At 39.4% G+C, this 22,500-nt stretch overlaps 1 protein-coding gene across 4 annotated transcripts in view; it reads right to left on the bottom strand.

Annotated features, from left to right (window-relative positions):
- Window positions 1-22,500, bottom strand: part of ADAMTS9 (ADAM metallopeptidase with thrombospondin type 1 motif 9) — a 175,066-nt gene that overhangs the window by 99,884 nt on the left and 52,682 nt on the right. For all 4 annotated transcript variants that reach the window (XM_005547537.4, XM_065538720.1, XM_045384825.2 and 1 more), the window contains 9 exons: window positions 20,368-20,549; window positions 20,142-20,278; window positions 17,669-17,786; window positions 17,317-17,412; window positions 8,255-8,421; window positions 8,033-8,162; window positions 6,962-7,088; window positions 1,808-2,018; window positions 1,164-1,328 (listed from right to left, as the gene is read on the bottom strand). In XM_005547537.4, the coding sequence (XP_005547594.3) occupies window positions 1,164-1,328; window positions 1,808-2,018; window positions 6,962-7,088; window positions 8,033-8,162; window positions 8,255-8,421; window positions 17,317-17,412; window positions 17,669-17,786; window positions 20,142-20,278; window positions 20,368-20,549 (1,333 nt within the window). The remainder of the gene's footprint in view (window positions 1-1,163; window positions 1,329-1,807; window positions 2,019-6,961; window positions 7,089-8,032; window positions 8,163-8,254; window positions 8,422-17,316; window positions 17,413-17,668; window positions 17,787-20,141; window positions 20,279-20,367; window positions 20,550-22,500) is intronic.

The raw sequence follows: 22,500 nt of genomic DNA on the forward strand, positions 1-22,500 counted from the left end.
TCTCCCAACCTGCATTTTATCACATATTGTTGCAAAGGTTTGTTACTTAGTTTGAAATTATACTATGATGTTAGCTATCTAAGTAAAATTTAAACCCACTACTTATTTTCTCTTTTTTAACCAAGTAGTAGAGATTTTTAAGCTAAAGTAATTTGTTAACCTAGAACTAAAGCACTAGGTTTGCAGTTCATTTGTCCAGGAATCAGATACTGTTAATCAAATACACTGTTAATTGACTACTATTTCAGGGGCATTAATAGTATCCTTTTCAGATTTATTTGATGATGAAAATAAACAGTTAATACTGCACTTATAAGGATGGATAAGAGCATGGATGTAAGAGCTGTAGCAGGGAAACTTTTTCTTTCCCCATATTCCTGATTTGGCCCATAAAAAAGGAAACTTCTGTTTTGTATTTCTCATTTCCCTTCTTCCCTTTAAGGAAGGCGGAGTGAGTCCCTGCTTGGTAAGAATCTCCTTGGGCTGTGTTAACAGTGGGCTATGTTAGTAGTGCGTGCTAATACTATACCATAAAAGCAAGAAAGAGGCTGCATCTTCTTTCTCTTGTTGTCCTGGGACCATCTGTGCTAAGCACTGGAGGGTTTGCCTTGTGCTTCATAAAGTAAAGGATGAAAAAGGCATAAATCTGGAATATTCAGTCTGGTCCATTTCTTTTTTTTTTTTTTCCGAGTTTTTTTCTTTTTTTTTTTTTTCTTGCAGTTGGATGGGTAAGTCAGAGAGGTCACTCCCTGGGGTCTAATTCTCTTATTTCAAAGTCAAGGAAGTAGGAAACCTCATGTTGACTTCAGATGTGAGCTAGTATAGCTTTATGATTAATAAATCCATGATTTCCTTTCAGTGACTTAGCTAGGGCTCAAAGAGGAGGGAAGGTGATGGACTGGAACTTCAAAATCACAACAGAAGCTACCACAGTGAGTGATCCAGCCAAGCCCAAAGTGCCTCTGAGGTCACTGGTAGACTCGTTACATCCAGTACTACAGTCATGGTGCAGGCAGAGAACTGGAGTTGTTTTCTCAAGGGAGACAAGGGAGAAAGGGAGAGGTAGGAGAAAGGTGCACAAGGGTTCACCTTAAACAGATAGAGAGCACCAGAACTAGAATATGAGAGATGACCTAGGGGAAATAACAGCCCTCCCATATTACCTCTGACCAGTCTCCAGATTTCCACTGTGGACAAGGAAACTCACTGCACCTCTGAATGGTAACTTTCTCTTGATGTGTGCATTTGCTGTCATCCAGCACATCATTTCGGGTATTGACACAAATGGCCCTTCTCCTCTGGGTCCCACCATCACAGCTTTTAGAACACTGTAGGGACAAAAATAAATAAATAAAACTGTTGCTAAGTTTCTTATAAAGTATGCTCAAGATCTTGGCTATGTTGTCTCTTCCAGCTCTTAAGAAACAAACACACAAGCTGGCCAACACTAGTTGCTATTTTGGTGGAGATCTTTTCATGTTATCAGTTTGCTTACCAGGTTTATAATTAAAGTCAATATTAGCTTATTGACATACAAAAGTAAAATTGGAAATCGCTTGTAGAGTATGCAAAATAAATCAGTTGAGCTGTTCCACTTCTTTCAATTTTCCACACGTCATGCCCACGTGAGATATTACAAATCAATCATGCTACTCTATTCTGGAAAGCTTGAATGGGGTCAGGCATTACAAATCAATCATGGTCATCTCTTCCACACAGCCTAAATGGGGCTTACACACCTGCAAGGAGCCACCACCAACTAATCAGACAGCATCCAAGAAGACTCTTTGAGTGAGAGCCAACTTACTTCAGTCCAGGCAGAATAGCGCCAGCCACCTGTGTTACATTCCCCTGAGCATTTTTCACGGTTGCTTGGTTTGGGATGACTACTGCAGAAACCATCATCAACCTTCTCGGTCTTCCCATCCAGCCTGCTATATTTGGCACAGTAGATGTCTAATGTGCGGTAACCCAAACCACACTGGGCACTACATTCACTCCTGCTGGCCACATGCCACCTATGCAAAAATAATGGGGCAAAACCAACATTTCTGTTAAAAATATATGCCTTATCTATAGTCAACTGGTATTCATAGAAGAGTTGAGTTCTTTTTTCTTTCTTAACTCAAATACCACGAAGCCCAAAGCCACAGTCAGTTACTAAAATCTAATTTTAAACCAACATATCCGCATATTTTTCATGGTTGCCAATGTACATACAAGTCACAGAATGACAGCCAGAGGTGTTATCTTTGTGATGATTTTACCCCGATACAGTCAATCTGAAATTAAAGCTACCAAAAGGAAAAAAAAAAATTCAAGTGTATTAAAACCTGTGTACATTATTATCTGTAAATAAAGGCTCTTAAATTCCTTGAAGACATGGACTATATTTTATACAATTCAATTTTACACTTTAAAATTAGATTTGAATCTATAAATCTCTGTCACCTTTGTATCTGTACCACCTATAATGAGATTATGGGGTGACACAGGTATTCCATATGTGCTGGCCAATCATCTGGTTCTTTAATACCCTAGGACCATGATCAGCAGTGCTTAAATTTAAAAAGAAAATAAATAATATTCTTAAATTAAATCGTATATTCTAAATAAATGTATTTAAAATACCTTAAAATGTATTTTGTTGATTAGATTTAGAAATCCAAAAAGGGTGATTTCTTTGTACTCTTCATTGGATTTCACTCTTGACCGTTCACTCTTTACTGCTCAGAAATTGGGTGGTTTGTTGGTTGCCAATGTCCTGAGACTACTTCTATGTGTACCTGTCCAGGGTAGAACTCAGGGGAAATAAAAAGAGTTCTGGCCTCATGCTTATCTTGGAATTTCTCATGAATGTCCAAAAGTAGGTCAGAGTTGACCATCTGGCAAGTAAAGTGGGCTATGGAGATTTTCCGATAGAGTGACACCGTATTTGGGGGATTTTGTTCTAACCCGGAACATGTTCAATGAGGAATTGTAAAACAATGCTTTATCTCATCCTGTCACAGTCTAGTGGGGCAAACTCTCACTTCCTTCAGGAAGTGTGGCAAAAATGTGGCCCAATTCAACAGAAGCATCTGGAACTTTCATCTGCTCTTTGATTCTTGGCTACCTTCTCTTTGCCTTCGTCACCATTTCCTTGTGGAAAGGTTATTTTCCATCCTGGATGAAGAAGGAAGGTGTCCTGCCTCCACAAGACAACACGCCAGCAGCTTAGCATGGCAGAGTGGCTCAAGTGCCCCTGATAGTAACATCATCCCCAGAATCTGAGCAGAGAATCTTGAAGAGTCTATGGAAAGGGCATAGCACTGCCTTAGAAAAGTTCTCAAAATGCTGCCCCCTGCTTCTTAGTCTCTCCCTGGATGGTGGTCTTCAATGTTTCGTGTTCATTTAGTTCATTTCAAGGGACATAAAATACAATTATATTTTATTGCTATATTTCAGAAAACCATATTCCAAAGTGTTGTTAATAAGTAGAAACTGAGAACAAAAAGAGTAACCCTGTGTGTTTTTGTTGCAGGGGCAGTTGTGGTATTAAATAATTTTGAGAACTACTGAATTCAAAAGGTTTTATGTATTATAGAACTTCTCAAGGCCTTCAAAATGTTGATCAGCATTATTAATCTCCACATGGGGAAGGAGATTCTTGGTAAGGCTTCTCAGACATACTGGTGTGTCATGGATTGTCTTTCAAAATGAGTGATCTACAACCATGCTTTTTGAAAAGCTATTTCAGAGTTTGACCAATCAGTAACAATCCTCTCTTCAGTCTTTCAGTTTTGGACACAGCTACTTGACAATAATTACTATAAATCAAGGTTATATTGACTGTCACTTTGATAGATGCAAGATAGAACATCTTATTTATAGGCTTGGTTTGTGTCTGTGTATTTTTCAGTGAACAATTTTATTTTCCCCATAATCTATACAGGCCAGTAAGATACGCGTCTCAATGCTGACAAATAGGCATGAGCTTTTGGGTAATTTTAGGAATGAGCAAGCACCTGTCTAATCCTAAACTCATGGGTTTTCTTTGCATTTTAAAATTCCTAACCCTATGATCTTTACATCTACCAAAAGACCTGGACATAATCCCTTCGCCTTTTCTTTAATTAGAGGTGCTATTATTACCATTGGAGCCTATGATCTGACCTGCTGTCCTTGTTTAGTCTGAGTAGAGTATATATAAAAGGTAAGTGTTAAAAAAATAGTGACTTTCTCCAAATGGGAAATTTAGAATTTAGAATAGCTTAGTATGCTAGCGTACCTACTATATGAAATAAAAAGAACTGAAGCCCTGCTTACACCTAGGTATTGTAATGTTATTTTTAATAAAAATCCAGAGGATGAACTATGGAATCAGAAAGACCTGGATGTGAGTGTCAATTAAGTGACCCTAGTTGAGTCACTTAACTTCACTAAGCCTCAGTTTCCTCATCTGTGAAACAGAGGGAAACAGAATCTATTTCACTGGGATATTTGGGGGATTGAGTGAAGCAAGGCATGTGTAGCATTTCACACATATGGCAGACATTCAAGAAAAGTAGCTATTCCTGTTATAATTTATTATTATTATTATTATCATTATCCTTGGTGTTTCATTCTCCAACCAAGTTTTAAGTATCAGGTAATTCCACATAAATCAATGAGCAGAAATCTATTTGAGATCTTTTGCATCATTTTACACAAAAACTCATGGTTTCAAGGGTATCTTTTAATGTATTAGCTTTGTAAGCACTGTTTAAATTTTATATCTAAAGGCTTCCAATGCAGGAGAAATTTTGGAGAACATCACATAAGCCAGCATCATCCCAAATTAAATAGTGGCTCACTTTGGAATCTGCTCAAAGTGAAAAATATTTTTTCAAAATAACAGCTCAAACATTATCTCCACCCTCAAATTGGTGCTCCATGGGTAAACTTAAAAAGAGGGTTCTTAAATAATTATTTATTTTTATGATCGCATTCAATTATTCACAGTGCTATGTATAAATTCACCATCTTTGTGATCATAGGAGCACACTTAGCACTGCAGGCAGGAGTTCTGCTGTATCTATAGTTATCATCGGAGACTCAACCAGTCCCGTTCTGATTCAATCAGTGGAGAAAAAACAGGTAAGTGGTTCCAAGCAAGGTAGGGAACACGGATGGGGCAAAAAAACTCATGGGAATTATTTCTTTTCACAAAGGAAGAGAAGATACCCAGAATAGAATCCATGAGTACCACTCATCATTATAACTGAATTAAGAATAAAAACAACTTTCTCCTAGGGTTTAAGCACAGGATCTAGGTGCAGACTAACCACATTTAGATTTCCATCACTCCACTAACTAGTTGTGTGAGCTTGGGCAATTTGCTTAATGACTCTCAGCCTCTATTTTCCTTATTTGTAAAATGGTAATAATAATAATATATAACGTCATAATGTTTGAAGAATTAGTAGCATATTAATTATATTAACAGGATAATAGATAATGGGATAATATAAGAACTATCTTGTTAGTAAAAGAATATTAATAGGATAATATATAACTGTTAAAAAATAGTTCTTAGTAAATAGTTGACTCTATTACCATAACCATTACAGAGTACTGGGGAATATAGTGATAATTTGATATAAGGCTACTCAGAAAATGTCACCATTCTCAATTTATTAAGGTTATGCCTCAAGGAATCTATCCAACAATTCATTTTTCCCCCAAACTTTAGTGATTAATTCAGTTTAGCAGTTAATTAACTAATTATTTTTTCCTGAATAGACTTTAACTTAACTCAATTGGCTGAAACAATGGGTTTATATGGATGCTATCTACAACAAGAATATTGCCTAGTATAAATGTCTGCCTTTTAATGTCTTCTTGGTTTTTTTTTCACAATGACTTTTGTCACTATATTTTGGCAAGTCAATTTCAGTAGGGCAATGAGCTAGAAAGTCAGTGACACTGGGTAGAGGCTAGACAGATCCTGGGCTTTGAAGTCAGAGCCTCCAGTCAGAACTGGCAAAAATATGACTTTCATACCATAGCTCCTCTCACTCCCATGGCAGACATTAGTAGTCAATATCAGAACTCCTCTGTTTTCTCAGAGCCTCAAGTAGGCCTTATAATCTGCACTAAAGCACTACAGGCAGCCAATACCCTTTGATTGGATTTGGCATTGTAATGTGGAACCTTCAAAATGCTTAAGCATTTACTTTTCGGCTTACAAATGGTGAGACCTTAACACATTCCCATACTACTCTCCACTGAATTTCCCTTCTTAAAAGGAGGATAAAACAGCAACTCACCTTAACTGCATTTAACTGTCATGCAGACTATACAATGCAAGCACCGACTATTTAATATTTCAATATGACGCAGTCAACCTTGCAGGCAAATAGAAAAGCTTCAGAATGCTCTACCCACCCAATATTTCCTGCCTTGGATTTTACACTTTTCTTAAACGCAGAATTGTTTGAATATCTCAGACATCTGTATATACATTTTCTTCTTGTTTCTTCCATGATGCTACCTTAGTGCACTGCAACTGTCATGTGTGTAGGAGTTCTTCTACTAGGAGGTATACACTCTAGGTAGATATAGGTCATTATGGGTACTTTGAGGGATGAGGTTCTCCTCCTTTTCTTTTGACTTTCAAAACAAGTTTTCACATACAATGTGACTCAATCATAATGCTAATACCTACCCAACAAGTTGTGAGGATCAACTGAGAATGTTTTTTTTGGCAAGTGCCATACTCTATTAGCTATTTTAAATTCTTAAATGAATAAGAAATCTGCACATGTATGTCTTGGATAATCAGTTCCAGAGGGATGGAGAACTGGTTAAGGCTTATTTCACTGAAACACAAGAAAGGGGAACTAAAGACCAGCATCCCCCCCTTTTGCTTCTCCTGCTGGGACCTCCTGCAAGACTCTCACAATTCAGTAATAAAGGTCTTGAGAAAACAGTGGCCCACCTCAGGTCACAGTCTGTGCCGCAGGGTTCAGTAATGGGTCCAGGCTGGGGCAGCCGATCGCATCTTTGATCAGAAACAGTAAGCTGATCAGATTCCCTGGTGCAAACAAGTTTTCGTTTCCGTTCCCCTAAGCAGAGAGGGAAAAAAAGTATTCAGGGAAAACAATCTATTCCATAAACTATTTAGACCCTGGATTGGCAAGCATTTTCTCTAAAGAGCTAGATAGTAAATATCTTCAGAGCATATGATCTCCGTTACACTATTCAACCCTGACCTTACAGGGCAAAAGCAGCCACTCAAAGTCAATACATAAACAAAATTGGCATGGCTGTGTTCCAATAAAATTTTATTTGTAAAAGTAGGTAGCCCGGGCGCAGTGGCTCACGCCTATAATCCCAGCACTTTGGGAGGCTGAGGTGGATGGATCATCTGAGGTCAGGTGTTCAAGAACAGCCTGGCTAACATGGTGAAACCCATTCTCTACTAAAAATACAAAAATTAGCCAGGCATGGTGGCATGTACCTGTAATCCCAGCTACTTGGGAGACAGAGGCATGAGAATTGCTTGAACCCGGGAGGTGGAGGTTGCAGTGAGCTGAGATTATGCCACTGAACTCCAGCCTGGGTGACACAGCAAGACTCCATCTCAAAAAAAAAAAAAAGAAAAGACAAAAAAGAAAAAAAAAGTAGGCGGTGGGCTGGATTTGGCCTACTGGCTGTGGTTTGCTGACTCCTCATTTAGACAAAAGAAAACAAAATAAATAACATATGCTATGACTACTAAAACCATGCCTCTGGAAAATTACAATGGCAGAGGTGATTTTTGCTTGGTTTTACACGTGTACAAAAATTTCTTAGGATTAAGAAACTAAAATTTCCTGAATCCCTTAAAAAGTTCAACTTCCCAATCAAAAATAATCAGACACATTCAAAGAAAAGAGATTAGAGAATGTATGCAAATAGAAGAGTTTTCAGTTTGCATGTATTTGGCTGTTATTAAAAAAAAAAAAAAAAAAAAAAAAAAGATAAAAAAACTTCTCAAATCCCCAGAACTCAAATTCAAAGCAGATACCTTGGCAGGGTTTACTGCATGCTTGCCACGGCCCATGACTGTTCCAGTAAAACTGCTGAGGTTTATCTTCAATTGGAATATTGAAAGAATAGCGTACATCGGGGTTGTATAACTTTCCCACCGACAAAACCTAGAATGTGTGGACAAAACAGAAAGGAAGTGGGTGGGCTTGGTGATGCCAAGCAGAAGAAAAGGGTGGTGGGCTCATGGATAAGTTTTCACCTGAAGCAAAAGTTCTTGCTCAATGCGATCTGTTGAGTTAATTCTTTCTACGGCAGTCTCGGATCCACTGTACTCTACCACAGCATTCCCAATGCGGATTTCCCTTTTGGCCATTGTGACAACAAAGTTTCCATTTAGCAAGAATTCACCTTTACTGCTTGATAAAGCTGTAGGTGAGGAAAGAGAATAATACATTGATCTGCTGTCAATGACTAGCTGTTTGAAATATGAAGTAACATCTGGATAGGCAGAGAGTCGCTGTGCCCAGAGTGGGGACTTTTGAGCCAGACAGGCATGGCTTCAAGTCCTAAGTTTGCCACTTGCCAGCTGTGTGGCCTTGGGAATCATTTTCCATCCATCTCCATTTCTTTATCTCTAAAGTGGAGATAAAAGCACCTACTCCCTCGTGGTATCTGTGAAAAATAAAATGTAACCTAGTGTCCTAATAAACCTTGAGCTTGTTATATGAGAGTGACAGTTACAGAATTATAGATGGAAGCAAAAGTGTTGATATGATTTGAAAATATGTATTAGTGAACTGAGCCCTTATAAAATTGATTCCTACACAAATCTATATATATTAGAATTAGTCAAGCCTGATGAATCTTTGTTAAGTCTTCTTTGTTGGACAGATGTTGAAATTTGAAAATCCATGGTTAATATGATGCTCAAAGGTCTCCTTTTCAGTGTAGCTCACTGTGGTAGCCAGCCTCAAATACGGCCCCAATAAGCCTTGCTGCATGGTATTCACACTATGTGTCATCCTCTCCCACATTCAATAGGAATGACTGCAATCACTAGGATAATGCAGGAACAATAGAACCTGACTTCTGAGGCAAGGCCAAAGGCACTGTGGCTCTGCTTTGCTCTTCCTTGAACCTCTGATTCTGGAAGAAGCCAGCTGCCATGTTTTGAGGATACTAAAGAACCCATAGAGAGGCCTGCAAGTAGCAGGGAAGTACTGATTCCTTCTGCCAACAGCCTCTGAGTGAGTAATCTGGGAAGTGGTTCTCCAGCCCTAGTTGAGCCTTCAGATAATACCATATTCCTAACTGCCATCTTGACTGCAACCTCATGAGAGACTTCAAGCCAGAAACACCCATATATGCTGCTCCCAAATTCCTTACAAGAGAAACTGAGAGATAGGATATATTTGTTGTTCTAAGCCACTATGTCCTGAGATGATTTGTTACACGTAAAAGATTAATACACCTACACAGACCATTATTTCTAAACCTGCAACTGCCTCCCATTGTTAGCACAGATTACATACTTTCTATCCCCTTTCTCACCTGCATTTTTCTCCATGGCACTTTGTTTATACTCTCTCTTCCCAAACAAGAATGTAAGACCCATGATAGTAAGAAATGTTGGGATTATTTTATTCACTACTATATCCCAGTTTCTGAAAGAGCACATGGCAGGTACTTAGTAAATATGTATCTTTGGGGAAGAAGGAATAAATCTGCTCTGGATCTTGCAAAAGATGAAAAAAATCAGTGATGCTGAAAAAGTGATATTGGAGAACTGCTTGAATCGAGTGCCAAAATGTTGGCCAAATGAGAACCTGGCAGAGTTAGACCAGTTATAGAATCTAAAATAGTCAAACCCATAGAAGCAGAGATTACAGTGGTAAATGACAGGGGCAGGAAGGAGGAGGGGATGGGGAGATGCTCGTCAAAGATACAAAGATTCAGTTATGCAAGATGAATACATTCTGGAGATCTAGCATACAGCAATGTGACTATAGTTAACTTTACTGTATTGCATACTTGAAATTTGCTTAAAGGGTATAATGTTTCTTTCAACATTATAAGTGTTGAAAGAAACAAAGAGAGTGGGAGAGAGAAAGAAGAAAGAAAGGAAAAGAGAGACAGAAAGAAAAGGAAAGAGGAAGGAAGGAGGAAAGGAAAGAAAAAAAGAAAACAAAAGGCAATAGTAACTATGTGGGTGACAGATACGTTAATTAGATTGGTTTTGGTGATTATTTCACAGTGTATAGGAGTATTAAAAAAACTTAAGTTGAACACCTTAAATATATGCAATTTTTATTTGTCAAGTATCCCTCGATGAAGCTGAAAAAAGAAACAGGAAAGAAAATTGACAAGGAGGATGAGACAACAGCTGCTTCAGAAGAAATTATTTATTTATTAAAAGGTCAAGAGAGCTTACTGGGAAAGTAAATAAATCTCTAGAAAGCTTTTCAAAAATTGACTCCCTTTCAGATTTTACTGTTAAATTCAGACTTTCAGTCAAGAATATACTACTTTGCTATTATGTGACTTGATATGAACAATGTATGCAAAAATATTTATCAATTGCTTTATTCTTTTCAAAACCTTGACATGATTGAAAAGAAGATATAATTTTGTTGAAGGTCAAATACAAATAAATTTATTTTCACAATTTTGGATTAATTTCTCAAGATAAAATCTCAATCATATCTTTTCCTTTTAGTATTTAATACAAAATTTTGATAGCACTGCTTTTTTCTCTCCTGGTACCACTGCTCCTTGAATACATCCTCCTGAGTATTGGGCTTGACATGAAGCAGGTATTTAATAAAATCAGAGCTACGTAAAATGTGGGCTCTGAACAAACACTAGAGAAAGGTCCCCTTACCATCTGTAATTTGTGCAAGAGTAGCAAATTTTAGTAGTAAGGATGCCCTTGAAAGGTACAGGCCATATACTTAGGTGAATAAAAGGAACAAGGACATTTAACACACAGATGGCAAATAATTTTCATCCCCAGTGCCAATGTCAATCATTTGGTACCAGCTGCCCAAGAAACCATGCTGAACATGAGTCACCGATAGCATCATGTCTTAGCATCATATTGATGATATCTGTCTTGGTTGTGGAATGAGGAGTGGCTAAGATGACTGAGGTATTAGCCAGATCCTAACTCATCTTTCATTGATATAGGTTATCTCACCAATGTAGGTGACACATTATCTTTCACCACTCAGGAGAGAAGCAATGTGTACATAAAAGAGGTTCCAAGGATTTAGGTTAAGTAAATATTATACCCTTATGTGGATATTAAAGAGGCCTGAGATGAAGCTCTGAATATTTGTGGTTCAGCAGCAGTAGGATCCTTATTTTCGTAGACATGGGAACCTCACAGAGTTCATGCAATTGGACACTACTGATGCAAGGCTACTCATTTCAGGATTAGGAATTAACTGCATTGAATTCTGTTCCTAATCCAGCACTTCATTTACCAGAATTCTCACCCATGTAAACAATATTTGGTCCCTAGAGAAGAGTAAGGTGCCTTCATTTGAAATGATTGGAAAGAATGTGGTGACACAGGGAAAAGTCAAGATTAGCTTTTAAAAGGATAAAATACCCTCCAACTTCTTGGCTCAAAATCCTTTGGTAGTCACCGCTACCTATAAGATAGTTCAACTTCCTTAGCATAACCTCCCTGTAACTTTACAAATCTTATCTTCACCTATCTTCCTAGTCTCACCGTTCACTCCCACCAATAAACCTAAATTTCAAGTCCTGTATATTTCCAGGTCAGCCATATATCATTCTACATGGTGGCAGTAAAGTGAAGTGGTTAAGTGTGTAGCATCTGAAGTCAGACCAATAAGGATACCAATCTTTCCCATTTTCTATTTGTAACAACTTGGATAAATTACTTAACCTCTCTAAGCCTCAGTTTCTTCCTCTGTATAATGAGTTTCTTATAGGATTGTTATATGGATTAAATAAGAACCCATATGAGCTTTAGTTCCTGGCAGATCAAAATGCCTTTGTATGTTCTGTCCCCTTATCACACCTCTCTAAGGTAGGGTCTATTATAGAAGCCTAATTTATGGGTGAGAAAAGCATAACTTAAAATAGTTAATTTCCCAAGGCCAGGTGGCTCCTAATCATGGAAATCCATCTCCAGAGTCTATAAACTACTAAAATTTTCCAAGAAGGGGGTCAACAAATGTTTGTTAAATGAGTAAATGAGTTCATGCATTCGTTCTCTTGTATACAAATAGAAACTAAGTATGTTTGTGTTGTAGATTTTCTTAAATGTAAATTGTTCATTTTGTTAGACTGCATGAGCCCTTGAGCAAAGCAGCCATTTAAAAATCCACTTTTTTGACTAATAGACATTGGAAACTACCAAAGGTGGGAGGGTAAAAGGAGGATAGGGGTTGAAAAATTACCTATTGGGTACAGTGTTCATTATTTGGGTAATGGGTACACTAAAAGCTCAGACTTCAGCACTACCCAATATATGCATGTAAGAAACCTGTAGTCCTACCCCTTAAATAAATAAAATGATAAAATAAAAATAAAAATTTACTTTTATAAGCCCAAGAGAGATCCCAACCCATAGTAGGTGCTCAATCGATGATGCTGAAAGAATAAGTGACTGATGGAGTCTGACACTCATGACAAGGAGGATAGAGTGCTTCCAGCCAAATGACTCTTTTTCAGTCAGTGTAAACCTCTGACAACCTTGTCTTGCCTGTAGCTCCTGCAGCGTGAGATCCACCAGCCATGAAAGAGGCAGGAGTTTCAATGGGTCACTGAAGCTGAGGTTGTTTAGGTTGTTTCCGTGGCACCTCGGGTATCCTGAGGCTGCTCCCTAATGTGGGTCATTCAAATGGTGACAGTATGATGAGCTGTCAACAAAATCACCCAATTCTTTCAAATGAAGTTGCATGCTAGTTACCCAGCTGATGTCTTGCTAAAAAGGGGAAAGTAAAATGTCCCATGCTGGTTCTGTAAATCAGGTGATAATCCAGTGTGGTCATATGTAAAGAGTGATAGTCTGTTCTGGGTTAATTTGGGGGGCTTTTCCAATGTCTCCAGGCTTCCTTTCATGCTTTGCTGACTCAGGGTATTTCACCCTTCACTGCATATTCTTTATTCCAGTAGATGTGAGTGGGGTGAAAGAGAGGAGCACAAATGATAAAGGATTCCTCTTACGATCTGCCCTGATAAACGGTTTGGCCCCAGACATCCTTAAAATCATCAGATGAAAAAAAAATTCCTATTTTATCTTGCACCGCACAGATTCCCATCTTCCCATTGCCACAATTAATCAAGAGCTAAGTGCACTGGAGACAAATAAGTATCACAGAAATGGTTACTTTTTCTTCTAAAGGGATATGAACATGGTGGCCCTGGGTACAACTTGGCTTTAGCTGAACAGGAGGAAGGGGTCCACGTGAAAGGATGACCTTTGACAGGGAGGCTTTCTGCTTTGGTACTTTGTGAAACAAATAGTTTCCTGAAAACAAGAGCCTAATGCCCAACCTCCCACTAATGCGATTAAGGGAGCTAATTTCCTGGGTTGGTTTCCCTTCCATTGCACCCATCAGAGCTGGGTTGCTACAAAAGGCCCTCTCTCCTGGAAATCTCTCCCTTCCAGAATACACAGAAAAGTATGGCTTGGCTCACATGAAAAAAAAACACACACACACATAAGGGATAAGGATGAAGATTGCTTTGCTTAGCAATGGAACATCTGTGACTGGACTCAATGCGAGACCCAGTGTGGGTTGTAAAACCTTCTCAGTGCATTTGCTGCATCTTCCCTCAAGCCAAGAGTAAATATTTACACACGCCAGATTTGATGACAACATCAAATTCCTCCTAACTTGTTGAGTAACCACTGTGAGGTTCAAAGGCTCTGAGGTCTCAACTTTCACACTCAGTGGACTGTGACTTGCAATGTAGGCTTGCACACTTTTCATTTGCTTCTAGAGAGACTTCCTTATGCCAACAGGTGACTTTCCCATTCTATTCCATTAAAGAGCCATAACTGGTTCAGACTGCCTGTCCCAGATGACAAATCTTTAATTTTGTTTTCATTCTTTACAAGGAGATTAAGAAACCTCCAGTGAATAATAAAAGGTTATCAGGAGGCCCTCCTGAATTCAGGTGCTTGATGTGCACTCATTAAGTTGAACTGAATTGAGGCCACCACTTGGAGGGAGATTATTTTTCCAAGAAAGAGAAGAATAGCAGAGAATCCTTCTCTCTTTTGAAGAGAAGAAAGGAGCAACTCAACACGGCCTTCAGTTCTCAGGAAATTAATTTATAAAGCAGGCTGTATGCAATGCTGTTTGATTTAATTAGGAAGTAGTAAGGACACAGCAATCACATGCTTAAATTTATAACCAAGTGTACAAAGAAAGATACTTGCCCCATTCTGCAGCTGTTCAAGGAGAAATGAAGGATTCCCCCCGCAAAATAATTTGAAAACAGTTCCCCGAGAACTTTGTTAATTGTCTTATAAAGTTGCCACTCATTTGGATATTTGGGGTAGTGAAAAGCTGATGTCGTCATAGAGTAATTAATTCCAAGCAAGGCTTTACGGCCCTTGAAAGAAGAGGTCAATGTACATTTCCAAGGTAACCTCATTCTCCATTAAGCGCACAGTAGGTATTCATTAAAGACAGCATGGACAATGGCTGTTCAACAATTCAGCAATCATTTGCTTCGTACCTATCATATGTAGGCTTCATATCAGTAGCTGAAGACATAAAGACCCTGCCCGAACTTTAAAACACTAGTGGTAGTATAATAAATATGTAACTAGTCGTCTTGTCATCTCAGTTGATGACAACTCCATCCTTCCCATTGCTCAGGTTTTGACCTTGGAGTTTTGAGATTCCTTTGTACTTTAACTCCTTTATTTCTCTCACACACTATGTTCAATCCATCAGCAAATCATATTGGTTCCAACTTCAAAAGATATCCAGAATCTAACCACATACTGCTCCCATTGGGGCCAAGCCACCAGCATCTCTCTCCTGAATTACTGCAATGATTTCCTAATCAATGTCACTGCTTCTGTCCTGTACACTTCCTCCACCATGTCTTCTCAATGTGCCAGCCAGAGTGCTCCTTTAAAAACATAAATGCAGTAAGATCTCATTCCTCAGCTCAAAACCTCCAGTGGCTCCTGATGTCTCTGAGTCCAAGCCAAAGTTCTTATAATGGTTATATGGTTGTCTATGACCTAGTCCTGTTTAACCTTATCTAGGAGTGTCCTCTGTGTTCACTCAGCAACAGCCACACTGCCTCCCTCTGTTCTTCCCTATTTCAAGGACTTTGCAATGGCTATTCCCTCCACCTGGAATGCTCTTCCTCTAAATAGCTTGCTATCTTGCTCTGTGATTCAAACATTTCAACTCTACTGTCCACATCTCACACTTGGTATCCCAATTTCCCTCAGCCTGCTCTGATTTCTAGCAGCACTTATCACCTGTAACAGTATGGAGTTTTCTTATCTGTCAGGTTACTGTTTATTGCCTATTGTTTATTGTCCCACTAAAAAGTAATGTCCAAGAAGACACAAATTTTTTTATCTGTTTTGTTCATTGTGCCTAGAACAGTGCGTGCCTGGCACATATTAAATAAGTGAGTGAGTGAATGAATGGTGATAGCAAATGCCATAATGGAGTCATGTATAAATATCATACTTGATTAGCATGCTTAGCTAAAGGCTCACTGTCTATCTATGCAGCTTCGTGTAGACATTCCAAAATAGAGATATAGGCTTTAATTCAATTCAACAAATACTCACTTTCTGGCTCAATATGTCTAAATGCTTATATTAAGGGCCTCTATACTGGTTGAATTCAGATGAATAAATAGAGTTCCTGCCTGGATATTATAAGAAAGAAAGTACATTCATTTCTTTTAAAGATTGACTGCCCAGCAAGACTGCTCTAATTTATTCTAGATCTGAGTGTAAGCCATGCTGCTCTTCATGGCTGGGAAGAGTTTTGTGTAAGGTGACCAGTTAAATCACTTTCGGTCATGACTCTACTCTCCATGTCCTCTTTCTTTCAAATGGCAGTTAGGCAAATTTCACAATCACTTACAGAAATTTACATAAAAATAAATTAAAGTGAGACTGGGCTAGGCATGGTGGCTCATGCCTGTAATCTCAGCACTTTGGGAGGCCAAGGCAGGAAGATTGCTTGAGGCCAGGAGTTCAAGCACAGCCTCGGCAACATAGTGAGACATCATCTCTATAAATAAGAAATAAAAATAAATAAAAAACTACTAGCTGTGCATAGTGGTGAGTGCCTATAGTCCCAGCTACTCAGGCTGAGGTGGGAGGATCACTTGAGCCTGGGAGGTTGAAGCTGCAGTGAGCTGTGATCACACCACTGCACTCCAGCCTGGGTGACAGAGTGAGATCCTATCTCAAAAATACAGGGAAGGGAATAACACACATAGGGGCTTGCGGGATGCAGGATGTGTGGGCAAGGGAGAGCATCAGGAAATATAGCTAATGCATGCTGGGCTTAATACCTAGATGATGGGTTGACAGGTACAGCAAATCACCATGGCACATGTTTACTTATGTAACAAACCTACAGTCTTGCACATGTACCCCAGAACTTTAAATTAAGAAATAAATAAATAAATAATAAAATAAGATGGGACTGGGCTGAGCAAACCGTTGAAAATCAACACAGTGTCATTTTGGTATGCGTGGTTTAAATATAAGGAATAGATATTAATTAATCATGCACCTAGGTTCAGTGAGAAAAGGATAAAAAATCTGTATAGTACTGTTATTCTAGTAATGACTTAAGAAAAATACATGTCACCATAGAACCTTTTGCAATGAACAGGCATAATGAAATACTGAATAAGTCTACCAGTGGTCTGCTACTGGTTAGAGCTGATAATATAAAAATTAAGTCAAGTAATGCTTCTAATAAAACATTTGCAAGTCAGTTCCCCACAGGACAGCTTTTTGAAAAGACCCAATGAGAGCAAGGATTTTATGCTAAAATTAGAAGATAAGTACTTTCAAAATTTGACTTGGGGCCTTTGTATTTTTTAAGATCCAGAGTAAATCCCTTGATATCAAATAATGCAGCTACATAACTTTTCAATCAATACTCTGAGGGTGTACGTATGAGGGAGAAACAATGATGAATTTTGAGATGCACTTATTTTATGCAAATCCATGACATCTGAAAGCTCTCCCTCTGCATGCCAGAGCAGGAAGGAAGTAGTATCTGGCCACTGCTCCATAGAACCAGAACTCACAAGTGGCAGGGCATCCCATCTCACCTAAGTAGTTGTCGTCGTCTGTTTCCCCTGAGAAACTGTGCTGCCGCACATCAATATTGGTAGCACCTGCTGGAATTCGGACCACAGTGTTGTAACCTGAAAAGAATTTAGCAGAAATTCAGTACTCCACAAAATGGTTCACTTTCTCTAAGTATGGAATAAAAAGTGGACAACAAAAGAATAGAATGTATTCTCATATAATTCTATTAGGTGCCTTCTAGTCGATGGATAATCCACCATAACAAGACTGATTTTTATGCTCAACATTAATACTTTTCAGTATTACATGTGGTTAACAATTTTCAAACTTTGACCATATTCCTTTTCACGGTTCTTAGGAGCAGATTCTTACCATAATGTACTGTATTAAATGTTCCTGCCACTGTTTTGCATGAAGAATTATCGCCACCACAAACCCCACATTTATCTCTCCGGGCTTTTGAGTTTAAAACATGATCGCATCCAGCTTGCTTTTAAAAAGAAAAGATTTGAAATAAATGTAAGTATTATAGAGATTATAAAATGTCAAATAATGTGTTTCTTTTTTGTGCACTCAAAATGACAAGAAAGTCAAGTCCCTTTAAACTTGCAAAGGTTGAAAACTGAAATTATTTACTGCCTTGCTATTTAAAATGTGGTCCTTGGACCAGCAGCCATGGGCACCTCTGATGTGGTCAGGAATGCAGAATTTCAGGACCCACCCAGATCTATTGGATCAGAGTTGGCCTTTTAATAGGATTCCTCAGGTGCTTCACCTACAGATAAAAGTTTGAAAAGCACTAGTCTGTAAGTAAGCACAGTAATTTTTTAAAAAATTGCTTAGGAATGAAAAAAAAGGGCATAGGTGAGGACTGTATCTAATTAAAGAGCTCATGCCCCATCATAAGGGAGTTGCCGCTGTCCACTCCAGACTATTGCTGCCATGAGGGATGGGAGCCCTGTGTTGACATTTTTTCCCAATTTTCCAAAGAAGCTGGAAAAATTGATTTTATGTAAAATCCCATACGTTTAAATATTGGCTATGAATGCCAGCCAAAGTATGACCATGGGCCGCCAGTTTCAAGCCTGAGGCTCCATCGAGTGGCCTCCTGAATTTCTCCCCATATTAACACAATGCAGCCACGTACACTGAACTCTGAAACATACACTGACAATGACCAGAAGACCAGGAGAACACAGTCCACATTCTTGTCCATTTTGTTCATTTGTGTGAACTAATCTTTGAGGAAAAACTCAATGTGTTGCTGTGAAATGGACAGATAAGGAAATCTGCAGTATAAGCTATTAGTCAGTGGGTGATACCCTTAGGGGTTCTTTCAATCAAATCCTTCCAACCAGGAACTCCAATGTGCTTTTGGACCACAGGCAAAACAAAAACAAAAACAAACAAAAAAACCCAGAGGCATCATCTCAGAGCCCAACCAGATCAGAAATAATTTTTGACTAACGAGAACAGTGAAATGATATCTAGCCCCTGAGAAATCACTACTCTGATGCTTTGCTGTTTCCCAGAAGTTTCCCAATTTCCCTTTCAAGAATAATTAATTAACAGGCATGTCTCAGGTAGAAATGATCATGGTTAAAAATGCAAAGAGAAACTAGAATGAGGCCAGCTATTCTTCCTGACATATTTCTCGACCTCAGCTATTCAATCTAAAAAATTTGCTGTCAGGAAGCATTTGCTTAAGCATTGAGGTTATAGCAAAGGAGTGTGTGTGTAAATTGTTATAATAAATTTTTAAGGAGAGGTTTTGTGCAAGACCCTCACAGAGACTGAAAATGTCAAGAAAAATCAAGGGCAATGGTTTCCAAACTTTGGCACAACGTGCATTAGAAAAAATGATACTACCCAAAGGATTATAAATTATGCTGCTATAAAGACACATGCACACGTATGTTTATTGCAGCACTATTCACAATAGCAAAGACTTGGAATCAACCCAAATGTCCATCAGTGACAGATTGGATTAAGAAAATGTGGTACATATACACCATGGAATACTATGCAGCCATAAAAAAGGATGAGTTTGTGTCCTTTGTAGGGACATGGATGCAGCTGGAAACCATCATTCTTAGGAAACTATCACAAGAACAGAAAACCAAACACCGCATGTTCTCACTCATAGGTGGGAACTGAACAATGAGATCACTTGGACTCAGGAAGGGGAACATTACACACCGGGGCCTATCATGTTGAGGGGGGAGGGGGGAGGGATTGCATTGGGAGTTATACCTGATGTAAATGACGAGTTGATGGGTGCAGCACACCAACATGGCACAAGTATACATATGTAACAAACCTGCACGTTATGCACATGTACCCTACAACTTAAAAGTATAATAATAATAAATAAATTAAAAAAAAAAAGATACTAGGCCGGGCGCGGTGGCTTACGCCTGTAATCCCATCACTTTGGGAGGCCGAGGCGGGCAGATCACAAGGTCAGGAGATGGAGACCATGGTGAAACCCCGTCTCCACTAAAAATACAAAAAATTAGCCGGGCGCGGTGGCAGGCGCCTGTAGTCCCAGCTACTTGGGAGGCTGAGGCAGGAGAATGGCGTGAACTGAGGAGGCGGAGCTTGCAGTGAGCCAAGATCGCGCCACTGCACTCCAGCCTGGGCGACAGAGCGAGACTCCGTCTCAAAAAAAAAAAAAAAAAAAAAAGTGTTACTGATGATGTTGCTGATCCTGGGGCCACACTTTGAGAACCACTGCCCTGGCAATAGTGCACAGATATTAGCAGTTGCTATTCTATCTAGGAAGCCACAAACCACAGCTTGGCAGCGGGAAAACACAGTGAAGAAAACACTATCTGGGACTTACCCGGCAAAGACCCTGGACACAGATATCGTTTGTGTCCTGGCCACAAGGAGTTCCGTCTATCACTCTGTCTCGAAGCTGATAGTAGGCCGTGTTCCCTGCCACTCTGCAGAACAACTTGCACCGGTCCTTCATCAGAACTGGAGAGGAGAAAGAATACAACTTGACTTTCATGCTTGGCCTCGGTGCCGGCCGGCCAATGGCGGATACATACACCAGACACACTTACTTCCACTATACTTAGGGACCCAGCGCACATTGGGAAGCAGACCGTTGATGTTAAAATGCTTCCCGTCAAAGTGAGCACACTGTTCATCTCGGAAGTCTCGCTTCTGCTTGAGACATGGCTCCGTGTTGCAGGACTTAAATTTCATTCTACGTCCTACACAGTATTTTCCACCATTTTTTGGCCTGGAAAAAAAAAAAGTGAAGAGCACACACACTGTATTATCATGTATTCCTCTGAACATCATTCCCTCATTCGTGACTTCCTGTCTTCTAGAGAAGTAAATCTAGGGTGGCAAATGACAGAGGAATGGGCAAGAACTCTGAATCCTGGTTTTGCATTCCTGCTGTCAATACCATGATGCGTACAACCTTGGGTAAGTCACTTGACCTCCGCAAGCCTCCCTTATATTTGCAAAATTGAATGTAGCTACCTTGTAGGCAGTTGTGAGGATAAATGTTAGAATGTATAGCTTAAAGTATGAGATACAAAGCTTGAATCTGAATCTATTAGGCCACTTTTTGTTCCTTTTCTTCCCGACATTCACGGTGCTTCAATGTTAAAACTGTAGAAGGTGAAAGGTACCCAAGAGTGGTTTGGAATGCTCCCTATCTTCCTTTTGTACCTCGACATATTCACAGGAGACCATCGAAAACTTGTTCCCTCACACCTCCATTCATTCTGTCCCTCTACACCCTCTCTCCAGACAACCATTGTTTTTGTTTGTTTTGTTTCACAAATAAAATGGAATAATGGGAATGTGTTCACATTTTGACTAACTTAAGAGGAGAAGCAGGAAAGAGCAGACTGGTTTCATTAGTTTTTGTGTGACGAGTGTATGGCGTACGCCTTGCAAAGCATCACAGTGCAAATTTAATCTCGGCATGCAACCCTGTGCATGTATATTCCAGATGTGATCCAGAGAGTAAATTATACAACACATCTACCAGCAGTCACCAGCATGCCAAATTCATCATGGAAATGGGAAGATCACAGAATCGTAGGAAGCTGGGGCTCACCCACCCAGGGCTCAAACAGCTCGGGTTTCACAACTGCCCTAGAACACCCTGAAACTGAAAGGACATTTTTCACCTTTTTTCCTTTAGAATGAATCTTTCACAGTAATCGGACTATAAAAAATGGGGTTTTGGCTGGTTTGTTTCAAACAGGAGTTTTGGGGAATGAGAAATATATCCCTGCTCACAAAATATAGAATGAGAGGTAGAAGGAGCTCTGGAGTTGGATCTCGGTTCCAATCTGGCCCTATCCTCTATCTCTATCCTATCCGGATCTCGGTTCCAATCTGGCCCTCTCTGTGTGGCCCTAGACAAAGTTCTCAGTCTTCCTGAGCTTCAATTTTGCCCTTCTCTAAAATGAGTGTACATAGTAGATGCCAGAAAATGTTAGCTACTATGATAGTACATGTCAGCACTGCCCAATCTAATCTGATCTGATTCTGCAGTTGGCTTCAGCACCCACTCTGAGCACTGAGGCAGGACTCAGTGCTCCTGCAGCGTGCCCAGGTCCCAAAAAGGCCCTCCTAGGGAAGCTTGTCCTAATATTGTTATAAATGTACTCATTCGATCAAAGATTTGCAACACAAAGTAAGAGCACCGGCTTTGCGGTTACAAGTTGGAGGGATGACTTTGTATAAGCTGTCTCACCTCCCTGGGCTCTATCTTCACATGTAAAACAGAGATGATGCTGTGTACCTAAAAGGCTTGTTGTGACTCTGAAAAACTTAGCAAGAAGTCTGATCAACATTCACCATTATTTATCATACGGAAGACTGCATCTAGGGATGCAAAATGGCACATAAGACAGTCGTGTCTATGTCTGTCTGTTTCTGCATTAAGCACAATTAAGCTCATATACTGTATATCTGCACTATTCATTCAACCTGGAAAAGCTCCTTCATATCTTGTCCAAGACTAGGGAAGATGAGGTGCTTTCATACCAAGTAACAGGATGTTTAGAGAAGTACTTTGCCCAAAGGTCACACAGCTAACAAACGAAGAGAGTCAGGACTGGAATCCAAGTCTCCCAGAATCTTCTCTGTGCACGTCTGCTACATTATCTGTGTGCTGTGGTTCAGAGTCTTTTTTTTGTTTGTTTTCTTTTTCGGTGCCATTTAGA

Source organism: Macaca fascicularis, chromosome 2, assembly GCF_037993035.2.
Source record: "Macaca fascicularis isolate 582-1 chromosome 2, T2T-MFA8v1.1".
NCBI classification, from domain to species: domain Eukaryota; kingdom Metazoa; phylum Chordata; class Mammalia; order Primates; family Cercopithecidae; genus Macaca; species Macaca fascicularis.